At 41.3% G+C, this 12095-nt stretch overlaps 1 protein-coding gene across 5 annotated transcripts in view; it reads right to left on the bottom strand.

Annotated features, from left to right (window-relative positions):
* LOC119725907 (vinculin-like) overlaps positions 1 to 8338 on the bottom strand; it is a 45090-nt gene extending 36752 nt beyond the window's left edge. For 2 of the 5 annotated variants that reach the window (XM_038197513.1, XM_038197515.1), the window contains exons 1-2: positions 7952 to 8338; positions 421 to 528 (exon numbers count right to left, since the gene is read on the bottom strand). In XM_038197513.1, coding sequence (XP_038053441.1) covers positions 421 to 528; positions 7952 to 8014 — 171 coding nt within the window. In that variant the 5' untranslated portion in view covers positions 8015 to 8338. The remainder of the gene's footprint in view (positions 1 to 420; positions 529 to 7951) is intronic. The other 3 variants (XM_038197516.1, XM_038197517.1, XM_038197518.1) reach the window with 2 other exon arrangements.
* Between the last annotated feature and the right edge of the window lie 3757 nt (positions 8339 to 12095).

The raw sequence follows: 12095 nt of genomic DNA, 5'->3' as shown, positions 1-12095 counted from the left end.
TTTTTTTTCTATCTTCATCATCCTTTTTACCCTAAAATTTCCCTCAAAAAGCTCAAAACTCTGCCCTCTATCCACAAAATTACAGGGCATGTAACTAAACACGCATAATACCACACTGGGTTTATAGACACAAGATTGCTAAGCATAGGAATAAATAATATGTGCAAAGCATAGCAGCTTACCAACCAAAACATCTTGCAAATGCAATGTACAAGTTCTCAGGTAATCCATGCTTAGTCATTAATATGCTAAGCCATAGTTTCTGTTTAACATCGCCATAACATTGTTTCATGGACTTGCTCTCTTCAGATTTAACTATTGTTGTGCTACTCTTCAAGTTTCAACAATGTAAAAACAGTTGACCAACTGTATAATAATAATAATCCAAGGTTAGCTGCAGCATAGAATGTCTTAACTTACTGCAACTAAGTTACTGACAGCTTGGTCCACAATCTTGATGGGTGAAGTCAAATCAGTCATAGCATTGCCATCTTCAGCTTGTTCATGTAGAATCACCAGGTGCCCAACCTTGAAATATGAACACAAAAAGTACACATCATACATTGCTTTACACTACTGTCACACAGGTCTGCTCAAGGTCTACTGAGCAGCAATGTACAGTTTTTTCCACACTCAATCCAATCAAGACCTGCATTACAGTGGAACAGCATTTAGAGCAATTTCTACAAGGACAGGGTCAATTTCACAATACTTCCTAGTAAAACAATCATGCTTTATTTTGTGTAGATACATGTGGGACAATGTACATTATAGTCTGAAGAGTAGCACCGAAGTGGTTCTCAAATGTTGGTTGATGGGACTACATGTACATGTACATGTACATGTACATGTACCTCTCCTGAACCATGTGGTTTAGCCACTCCGTTCATAAGTACCCCCTCACCGGCAAAGAAAGTACAGTTGGGGGTGACCGACCGACGCCATCTTGCCTCAGTTGCCTTTACTGTAATTTTGCTGTGACGCGCAGCCGTACCACTGCGTGTACAAAATTTGTCAAATAAACGGTGCGCGTCAATCAGCTAAATGTCCCGCCCATGGGATGTCGTTGCTAGGTAAAAGGGCTTCCTCTTTTGTTGGCGCACGGAGCCCATACTTTTTACACCTCATACATTTTTCCACTTTTGGATTTAATAAAGTTTCATACATGTTGTCATTAGGTGGAATTTGCATTGGATTGATCAAGTTTTGCCCTTCATCAACATATGTACTGTATACTCAGTGTGTTACCTCCCAAGTGAAAGTTGGAGAAAAATCACTCGGGTGGGACTCAAACCTAGTATGACCTCCTGCTTTCTAGTGCAGATGTTTTACCACTCGACAACCAAGCTTGCAGGATCGGTGCAGGATCGGTACATGTAGCATTGGGTACAGAAATTAAAGTATTCATAAGATGAATTTACATCAGGGTACTGTAATTCAATATAGATTTGCCCTTGACGTTTATACAAGAGAATGTAAATGTACACCCACTTTATTTTTGGTGTAAATCAATGATTTATATTGTTCCTCATCATCAGTAATCTTTTTACAATTACTACAACTTTTTTTGCAACTACTTCCATTGGAATTGTACATGTTTTCTAATTGAGGACGTGTTCAATTTGACTCGATCCTGTCCTCGAATTCATTTAAGGATTTTCACCCATCTACACCATAAACAAACCCATGTAGGCCTGCATTGTACAACCCCACATGAACACGCAGAGAGTTGCATGATCTGATGATGAAGCTACTGCCATGACTGCACAGGTCTGGTCAGGGCATGCATGTCCATGTTTGGTAGGGCAAGGGTATTAGTCATTCACGCAAGCACGTACACTGCACATGTGCAACGCTCATTACTGCATGGGATACAGTCTCCTGTGTGCACTCAACAGGGTGAATCTTCATCCATGTCCAAAGCAGTATGATAATGTGTTTGACTCGATGTACAATGAGTGGATACAATTCATCTCACACTGTTTTGAATTATATTTTGTGCAAATAGCTTTTGTTCAAAAAGTTGCCACCAGTACAAGAGATTCTGTTAAAGGGAATGTACATCATTGGCTTTTGCTGTAATTTTCAGAAATGAACTATTTGAGGGGTTAGTATATATCAAATATTGTTACACTGACATATTTTAAATCTAGTGTTCGAAAATGCTAGAAAAACCAAGAAAAACAACAATGTTCAAGTAGTCTGGTGCCCTGACTCCACTAGGGATAAAATGGATCAATTTATAGATGCCGGAAAATTGTAAGGTAAGGGAACCAGTGTAGCTGGCCTGCATCCGTTCATGAACATGCAACCAATAGCAAACAAAATTTGGACTGAAAAAAAAGAGGTAAATTTGGAGCAGTAGTTGAAAAATAGTTAGGTTTTTCCAACGGTGGTTGGCTGACCACCATTGGAAATGTATACAAAAATACCATTTTCTTGAAAATGACTTCACACCATGTGCCATAATTTTACAGGATGTTTTAGACTGTCCTTTACCAACATCCTTAGAGTAAGGTATTTCATAACAACTTGGTAGTTTTATTTTTCGATGTTTGCAAATGTTGTATTTTCCCTTTAATTCATGGAGCAAACCCAGAACATTCCAAACCCAATAGTCAGTGAATCAAAACAACTGCCACTTTTTTGACACAAATTTAAGTTTCGTTCTCCCTGTTCTTCAACAAACTCATTTTTTTTCTGTTCATACTGTTCACATTATTCCAACCAAAAAATCAAAACATAAAGCAGCACGTTCCTGCTAGAAAAAAAAAATGTTTAAAATGGGAGTAATTGTGTTTCAAACATTGTCAAATCAGCCACCCAACATTTTCCAACTTGGTGTTATGCAGTTCAGTTGCCTGCTGAATCCAACATTTTGCATGAGGAATGTACATGTACACAAGGGGTTTACTGTTCAATCCAACAGGCTCCATCGGGTATGTGACATAGTTGGATCCTGTTGGATTCAGCAGGGTTTATAGGAACATAAAGTGCTCGTTGGCTGTTTCGGCAACCAGCCGAAACAGCCTTTGTTTTCGTTAAAAGATTTGTTTAGCTGTTTCGGTGTACACACCCAAACAGCTCTTGTTTTTGTTAATTTTTTTTTCTTTTTTTTTTTCTTCCACTTTTTTTCCCATATGATAACATTCAATTTTTGGACCTTTTACTCATATCTCATAAACAGAATGTGGTAAATTTGAAATTCTTTTTGTAACAGGTTTGTTAGGTCGTAGATAGATGCACAAAATTTCGTAAAATGTGTGACGTCATCATGACGTCATCAAAAACGTGATTTTTTGATTCACATATAAGGGTATGTCCGATCGTTATGAAACTTGGTGGGTAGGTAGGTATAGATAAAAGCATTCAAAATCTGAAGTGACGTCATCATGACGTCATCGTCTGATTTTTTATGAATTTTTCAAATTTTAATATTTTCTTCAAATTTTGCAAAAATTATATAAAATACAGTCCGATCGACCTCAGAGAACCTGATGTCCGATTGAGTTCAATGTCGGCATGCATATATTCCAGGAAGTGTTATAGACAAAAATTGCAGTGACGTCACGATGACGTCATCATGTGATTTTATATGAATTATTCAATTTTTGGACCTTTTACTCATATCTCATCAATGGAACGTGGTTAATTCGAAATTCTTTTTTGCAAAAGGTTTGTTAGGTTGTAGATGGAGACAGAAAATTGCAAAAAATGTGTGCCGTCATCATGACGTCAAGAAAAATGTTTTTTTTTTTTTAATAGGATGGACACTTTTTGTATATAATACGCATATGTACATGTTCATTCGACCTGGATGAAAATCCTTTACGGCAGTCATTAATAAAACGGTTGAAACAGCTCAGTGTTTGTCCACAAACACATTTCTAGTTTTTGTTTGTTTGTTTTTTTCTTTTTCAGCCCAAGCCCATAGCATTTTTACACGTTTTTTTGTTACCGGCTCTTTGGCCACTAAAACTAATCCAATTGCCTTTATACTCGGCACACACTAAGACCAGCATCTGAAGATGTGCCCCGAACGTTGACATCGTCGTGACGTCATCATGAGTCACATTATATGCGATTTTTCTGTTGTGACCATTTTCTGGCAGAATTCGGCTAGATCTGACAGATTTGGCTATATCTCCAGAACTACAGGTCCGATTAGGTTGAAAGTTGATATACATGTACCGAGAGTGGAATGTGTTAAAGATGAAAATTGAAGAGACGTTATGACGACGTCATCACGTGACCTGTGACGTCATAAGAGAAATTGCATCTGTTACAGGCCTTTATCTCCAGAACTACAGGTCCTTATTATGCTAATTTGAATGCAAGTCACCAAAATCAGTCTTGTCCACAGATTATTCTATGTAAATTTGACGTTCTCGTAGTTCATAAAAATTAAAACGCCTTCATTGTTGCATAACATTACATAACATATCAAATGTCATGCCCTTTCAAATAAAGCTCCGATAGCTGAGCTCAGTCAAGGGAAGGGAATGTACAGTATACCTCCGTGGACAAACAGGTTTCGCACATGAATGTTCAAATTAGCATAGCTCAACGACAAAATGTGCAAATGCAACAATTTTTTTGTCACATTTGCTTCAAGGCCAGTACTTTAATAGCTACTAATCGATAGTTAAAAATAATTTTTAAAAATAGGTGAAAATTGCTGTCAAATGTGGGTGTCCTTGTTTTTTTAACCACCCTGTGCATGCATCTAGCCATGTTCACATGTCTACGATGCTGGGTAACCAAGCTAGGACATTTGACAAATATTTGGTTCGTACCGTACTACAAAAAAGATTTGTGAAAAAAAGTGTAGGAAATGGGGCCGATGTCACAAAATGCTAAGAGGCGTCTAATAGGAAGGGCAACTCGTCTTAACTTGTGACTAGTCCTAAGTTAGATTTCACCAAACTGAACATGCGTTCTTAGCAACCTGGCTGAACTCGTCTGAACTTCAGATAGATCTGGGGATCGCCTTATCATATCATTTAATAATACGCGAGTAATTTGTAAATTAAAAAAGACAGCGGCATAGCCAGGGTTCTCATCCTAGGGGGACGTGTAAACTGAGTGTTGTGTTTTTAACAAGAGTCCGGGGTTTGAATCTCGATTATGAAGTAAGTGACTGATTAATATGACTAAAGGGAAAGGAGAGGGTCAGAGTAGGGGAGGGAAAGTGGAGGAAATAACCATAAAAGATGCAACTTTTTTTGCGCTTGAAAATTTATTGAAAAAGTGGTGTCCTAGTATGGAAAACTTTCTGTACAGGTATTGTTGGGCATATCCACCACAAGCTACGGCTTTTTGGGATGATGCCAGCATAGCCCCATAAATGTGGCCTATTTACTGGACTACCTCCGTAAATAAAGGCCCCACTATCAAATTTACTAAAAACGGTAGGACTTTTACAATTTTTTTTTCACATTCAGACAGCTTGCATAGTTGATGTACGCTTTCAAACACACGCACCCTGAATTTGCTGCATTTGTCAGATGTCCAGCTTTTGCATTATCTCCAGCCGAAAGTGGATGTTTCTTGGCATGCCATCAGTTTGTAAACACAACTCTGAGGCACAATTGCAGAATATCCCGCCACTCCATCTACATGTATGCACCTCGTAGCCGGCTACGGAGTCACGGTTGATTGCCCTCAATAAACCTTCTCAGTAACTGTACGTACTAGGCCTACACACGTCATTCTCCACCGCACTCTCAAGTATCCGCGTAGCCGACAACAGGGTAGTTGGTTTGGACTTCAGCAACTCCATTCATTTTGTGTTGCTTCATTCTCAAGGGGACCCCCACTCAGTATTCGCATAGCTGGCAATGGACTTGAATTGTTTCTTTTCCAGTGATTCCAACCGCGTAGCCAGAGATTTTAGGGGTGTATTTCCGAGTGGCAGGGCATTCTGCAATTACTCCAACAACTCAATTGCATCCATGTTCCAGCTGAACCATGTAAACAATGCCCTCGCGCAAATCCTTTTTGTATAGTGCGCCCTCATGCATGTACTGTCGGCCAGCTAGCCGCACAATGTGTATGTTCTTTGCCCCCTTATCCTGCTCATAATGATTTGTGCAGTGTGTATTTTGTTATTTGCGATAAGGCTAAGCTAAGCCTGCGATCGTTAGTGTAGGGCCCGGTTCACATTAGGGAACAAAATCCACCTAAAATGATTGGACCTACCAAACTAGTTGGCGACATTCTCAATAAATGTCATAGATAGAGGGCAGGGTTTTGATTTTTAGAGGGAAATTTGGGGGTAAAATGACGATGACAGAGCGGCGACACATGCGACCCGAAAATAAAGAGACGGCAATCACGGTGCGATGTACCGTGAGCACGCATGGCCCTCTGAATTGCAAGGCACAAACCGCGCAGGAAAATCATGATTTCTACCCCAAGAATCTGTTCAAAACTACAAAACGGGTGTCATTAGAATTGAGAAAAGTCTGCTTTTGATTGTAAAGGTAATTTTTTAGCAAAAAAACAAAACAAAACATTTTTGACTCTATAATTTGATCAAAACAAAACAGGGGCCCTACACTTCATGATCGCCTCTAAGTTATGAATTATACCATTTCAATAATGGTTAAATCAATTAACGGTAATCCTTACTTTTAGGACCCCGTTCCTATATAGGAAGGGAAAGATTCACCGAAACAGTCAAAATTGACATTATGATATTTATTGGCACATCTGAACAATTGGCAATGACACCTTCTTAAATATCAGCAGGTTTAATTTTGTGGGAAGAGGGCAGGGCTTTGATTTATGAGGGAAATTTAGGGGTTAAAAGACGACGATGACAACCAGAACTGCAGAAAACAGACTAAAAAAACCAAGATGGCAAACGTGAAAGCTTGATGTGATGAAAGCTCGATGCTAATTGGCTGATAAAAAATGAACATCTCATTTATTTTTTTGGGAAAATGTCCATACTGGGCCACAACTTTACCTGCCGCTAAACACATCAATTTTCACCTCACCTTGTGATTTCACCCAAGAGGAATCCAGGAAGCTGTGTAAATGCGAAAAAAAATTTGGCAAAATGTGTTTTTAGAGCACATTTTGGATGCACACGTCGTGCAGAACTAAGTTGAAGCAGCCGGTCAAAACTGATTGAAGTGGCTGAAAGACAGTGGTACGTTATACACGTGACATCAACAACCATGATGTCCCATGAGCCGGCCAATGATAGTGCAATACGTCATTATGCATGAATATTTATTTTCTCATGAATATTTAGTTTATTTCAATGGATACTTCAAATACGTCCAAAGATTTATTATTGCAACAGCGATCGTGCGCGGCCTAGCGGTTAAGAGTATCATGTATCAAGCAAGAGTCCGGGGTTCGAATCCCAATGAAGTAAGTGACTGATTAATAAATAGGAATAAAGGAAAGGAGAGGGTGAGAGTAGAGGAGGGAAAGTGGAGGGAATAACCATAAAGGATGCAACTTTTTGGCGCGTGAAAATTAATTGAAAAAAGTGGTGGCCCAGTACGGAAATTTTTCCATTTTTTTTAGCAGCCAATCAGCATCGCGCTTTCACTATGTAGGGCTTTCACGTGTGTGAGAACTACAACGTCAGTGAATGTGCACGTTACTCCTAGAACTATGAGGCTCCGCGTGAGCGGAGCCTCATAGTTCTAGGAGTATGTGCACGTCTGACTGCGAAAAAGTGTAGGAAAGTCACATTTTCTTCGAAAGTGCTTTCAGTTTCAAAATTACAACTAACAAGTAACATTAGGCCCTAGTTTATATGAAGAAAAAAGACTGCTTTAGCCTGCAAAAGTCACTTTGGTAGTACTGGACAGTCATCTGCAAAAGTTAGTTTTGAACAGAAAATAGAGGTGTCCTAAAACTTTAAAAGTAAAGGATTACCCCAATTAACGCAACTAAGTAATGAATCGGGCGCTCAATCAGTTCTCACCTGTTGGGCAACTGGATCCAGAATGCTATGGATTGTCTTGGTGCGGTACGATGTGGTAGGCATTGTGCTTCCCGAAGACAGCAACAACCGCAGAAAATAACTTAAGCACTTTTTGTCTTTGGGAAGTTTGGAGACACGGCCCCGCCCAGTCTGACAAACGAAACTACAGTCACTGGACCAACAACAGATCAAGGAATTTTGCACTTAGGAATGACCACTTGCTATGCACTTGAGGCAAGTATAAAATGAATGTGGTGTCTTTGTTGACGATAGATTTCAGAAAATCATTTTCCAGCTCAATCTACCGTCCAATCTCCACTGCAAGCAGTCAGACACTGTCGCTGATCATGGCATTCCTAACGTTCCAGCTGCAGCTGCACATTACATGCATTACATACATTATCATGCATATGCACGTAAGGTCATGAAACAGGTCAATCGGCAATCAATAGTCTTGATACAAGACGTGAGTAGACTCATTTAATGGTAGAGGGCGCCTTATCAAGACAACATGACGGTGTGGAAGGTAATTCTGTCCCCCGGTAAAAGTGTCCGGGGGGACAGAATTACCTAGGTAAAAGTGTCCTCCCTGGCCCGTTAATGCTGTCCCCTCCAGGTAATTCTGTCCCCCTCCAGGTAATTCTGTCCCCCAGGTTTTTTTGTCCCCCTCTTTTGAAACCCGGAAGGTTATTGTTTTGATGAATTCACTCTACAAGGTATACATTTTGGACTTTTAGTCTGCCCTTCATGAATATAAAAAATAATTAATTTAGTCTATTAGATGATACGTGAACACAATGTTTCGATTCGGAGTACGGTGAAGTCTATCGCGATTCTACCACGATAGGTCAACACAGCGGCGATGCATGGCGATGGCCCTCGTCTCATTGATAGTATGATACAACGCATCCTTGGATTGGTCTGTGTTCCCATCATAGCGCGTAACGAAATTTCCTATTGGACGAATTTCCATTGTAGAGGGAGACGCATATGTACACATGTTATAACTGCCTCAAATCTTGCAGCATGTACTGGCGCGTGCGACACGCTGCTGCTCTCAGTACATACTGCATGGGGACACATTTACCAGGGGGACACTTTCACCGTTGGGCAGGGGGACATTTTTACCTGGAGGGGGACAAATTTACCTAGGTAAAAATGTCCCCCCGGACACATTTACCGGGTCACGAGCCGGTAAATGTGTCCGGGGGGACACATTTACCAGGGGGGGGGGGGGGGGGGGGACAGAATTACCTGTCACAACGGCTTAACTGATCAAGTTGATAGTTCAGTGGCTGTCAGCTCAAACAATCCCTAATAAACTTGTATTTCGGGGAAATTTGGAATTCATTTGCATTTGAAAAATGGCGATGGCCTTCGCTTCATGAGTTAAGGGGTAATTGTGTTTGGGGGATTTACCAAAATTTTCGTCAAATTACACCGGCCCCAAAGTATTATCAAAAGAAAGCAAAAGGGTTAGGGGCGCGCCTAAATGACGGATATGAGAGCATGAGCGTCAATCCTGGGGGGGCAGGGGGACATGTCCCCCGCACTTTTTGAAGGGTGGGGGACACAATATCAAATGTCCCCCCCCCCCAGATTTTTTTGACACGAGTCTCATTTACAGGGCCCTATTATGTACTACAATGTATCTTTGCTTAGAAAATATTGGTTAAAGTGGTCAGAAATTGCCTCAGATAGCACCACAGAGCATTTAGAATCCAAAATTTTCGGGGTCCTTAAGCGGGCCCCAAAGCCCACGCCTGTAGCTCAGAATTCGGGTAGCTGATTCAATGACTCCAACCTCGAAAACGATGTTCAAATAATTATCTTTTGCCAAGAAAATATTAGTTAAAGCATGGTAAGAAATTGCTTCAGATCACACAAAAGAGCATCTAGAATCCAAATTTTCGGGGCCCTTAAGCGGGCCCCGAACCCCACGCCGTAAGGGCTTCGCGCTCGCATCAGTTCTAATCATTAAGTATGTCCCCCCACTACTGAGAAGCGATTGACGCCCCTGTATGAGAGGGTGATGCTTGCCGAGCCTGCGTACTGCCAAATTTACTAGTGACATCCCTACATTTTCTCGTGCCAATAGGACCCATTTTTGGACCCTAATTTTATCTAATCTGCTCTTATAGATAATAGCCCAAAATCCGGCTAGGGAGATGATCCTCGGCTATATTCGCACGACTTCCACTAATTTTTAAACTAGATGGTCTCGTTTTTTTACCAAAAATTGCGGGGTCACTTTTTATTGACGCAAATGACTCGCGTAGAAATTTTTGAAACCCTAATCAAATTATTGCGCCCGCTGTCGGTCTTATTGCGCCATTCTGATGTATCGTCTGTCTAGCCCCCCCCCCCCACCACCCCGAAAAATAATAGTAAGTAAGTACTGTTTAAAAATGTGCTCGTTTATACAGAAATTCATGAAGATATTTCCAAAGTGTCTTTCCCATTTGCAAAAGTTCTTCAAAAGCCAAGCCATTAGAAACACACTCTTGGGGGAAAAAATGCCCATGTTAATTTATTCTTTATGATGGGACTTGCGGTTTTGCCGAAGTCAGTTGTGATCAGGTGACTGATGAGGTTTTCGCAAAACAAACCCGGCCAATGAGGTTTTGTATAGAATGGGGGCCGACCACTTTTTTGCGAGAGTGCATGTAATGTGGGTCTTTAACCGTTGACTGGAGATTGTGCGTAAAAAGACCGGCCGCGAAATGGGTTTTTTTTCAAACGACATCCGCATGGGGTATAGCTATGACGATTTGGACTTAACATTTCTTAAAAACATGAGAACAAAATTAATATGAAATTAAAAAAAAACAAGAAAAGAATTCGAACGTAATGAAATTCGGACTTTAGTTCCCTTTAAATCTTCAAAGCCTCCGATTTCAAAAAGGAAAAATAAAATGATCAAACGGCGGAGGGGCAAGAACAAAATAGGGGCAAGACCAAAAGGGAGCACTTATAAGTTATCCAAAAAAGGGGTACCTTCCGTCGGTGTGTAGAGTCCTTCGGCCTCCCGGGCGCAATGGGGGATCCAGAGGACACTTTTTATTTGGGGGAAATTCACGGCGTGGGGTTAAATTTGGCGCCCGCGCGTGAGGATGGTCCCGAAAAAATGGATGTGGTGCGATCTGAGGTATTTTCTGACCACTTTAACCATTTTTTGAGGAAAAGATGGTGGTGTACGTAGTAGCTAGGGGTGGGGGCAACAGGGCCATGCCTCCGGGGGGGGGGGGGAGGCATGGCCCCGTTTCCCCCTTGGATCCGCCCTTACATCGTACACCCCAGCAATGACTTCTGGGTCCGGAGCACTATCATTTTTAAAGGTCATTTTTCAATGAGAGGGGCATAATTTTAATGTTGTGAGCGGGGCACTGAAAGTGTGTTATCGAGGGGCAAATTACATCTCGAAGTTATCGCGAGAGGAGCACTATTGTTTTTGATGGCCAATTTTCCATCTGGTGAGGGCACCATTTTATTGTTGCGAGAGGGGGATTTGTGCTTTCGAGGGGTAGTTTCCATCTCGAGAAGGTGCCCAGTCTTGTAATAATGCGAGAGGGGCACTTGGGTTTCTGGAGGGTTAGTTTTCCATTACGAGAGGAGACGTATCTATTTGTAGCGCGGTATCATATGCTTTCATGTGTGCGTTTGAGGGGCAGTTTCGTTTTCAACTCGAGGGGCCGGGCGGGCCACATTTGTAACCGAGAGAGGGGTACTTTTGTCGGCCTAGGAAAATCGGGGGGTGGGGGGGGGGGGGAGTGGGGAGAAGTGCCCCCTTGCCCCTCCCCCGGTTCCGCCACCCTGATAGATATTATACGTTGGCTATCATTCGCCCTCCTTTTACGCTAGACACCATTTAGTGTTGGAATGATCGCTGTGCTCAATACTCTCATTCATCTCAACATCGCAGTTCCTTAGAGTATGCGGCTACTTTACTACTGATCTAAGTTGGCTCAAAATTCTAATTGACAGCAAGAAAATCTTAATTGTGCCATTTTTAAACATGGACAAGATTTGTCATTCTTTAGTCAAATATTACGTTTTGACGCTTGTACGCGACATTCTAATTAAAGGTAAATTTGGGCATACGTCAGATGGTGCCCTTAACATTAACGACCTACATTATACTCAC

Source organism: Patiria miniata, unplaced genomic scaffold (assembly GCF_015706575.1).
Source record: "Patiria miniata isolate m_02_andy unplaced genomic scaffold, ASM1570657v1 HiC_scaffold_19, whole genome shotgun sequence".
NCBI classification, from domain to species: Eukaryota; Metazoa; Echinodermata; class Asteroidea; order Valvatida; family Asterinidae; genus Patiria; species Patiria miniata.
The sequence above is the reverse complement of the archived record's forward strand: the minus strand, read 5'-3'. Positions and strand labels throughout refer to the sequence as shown.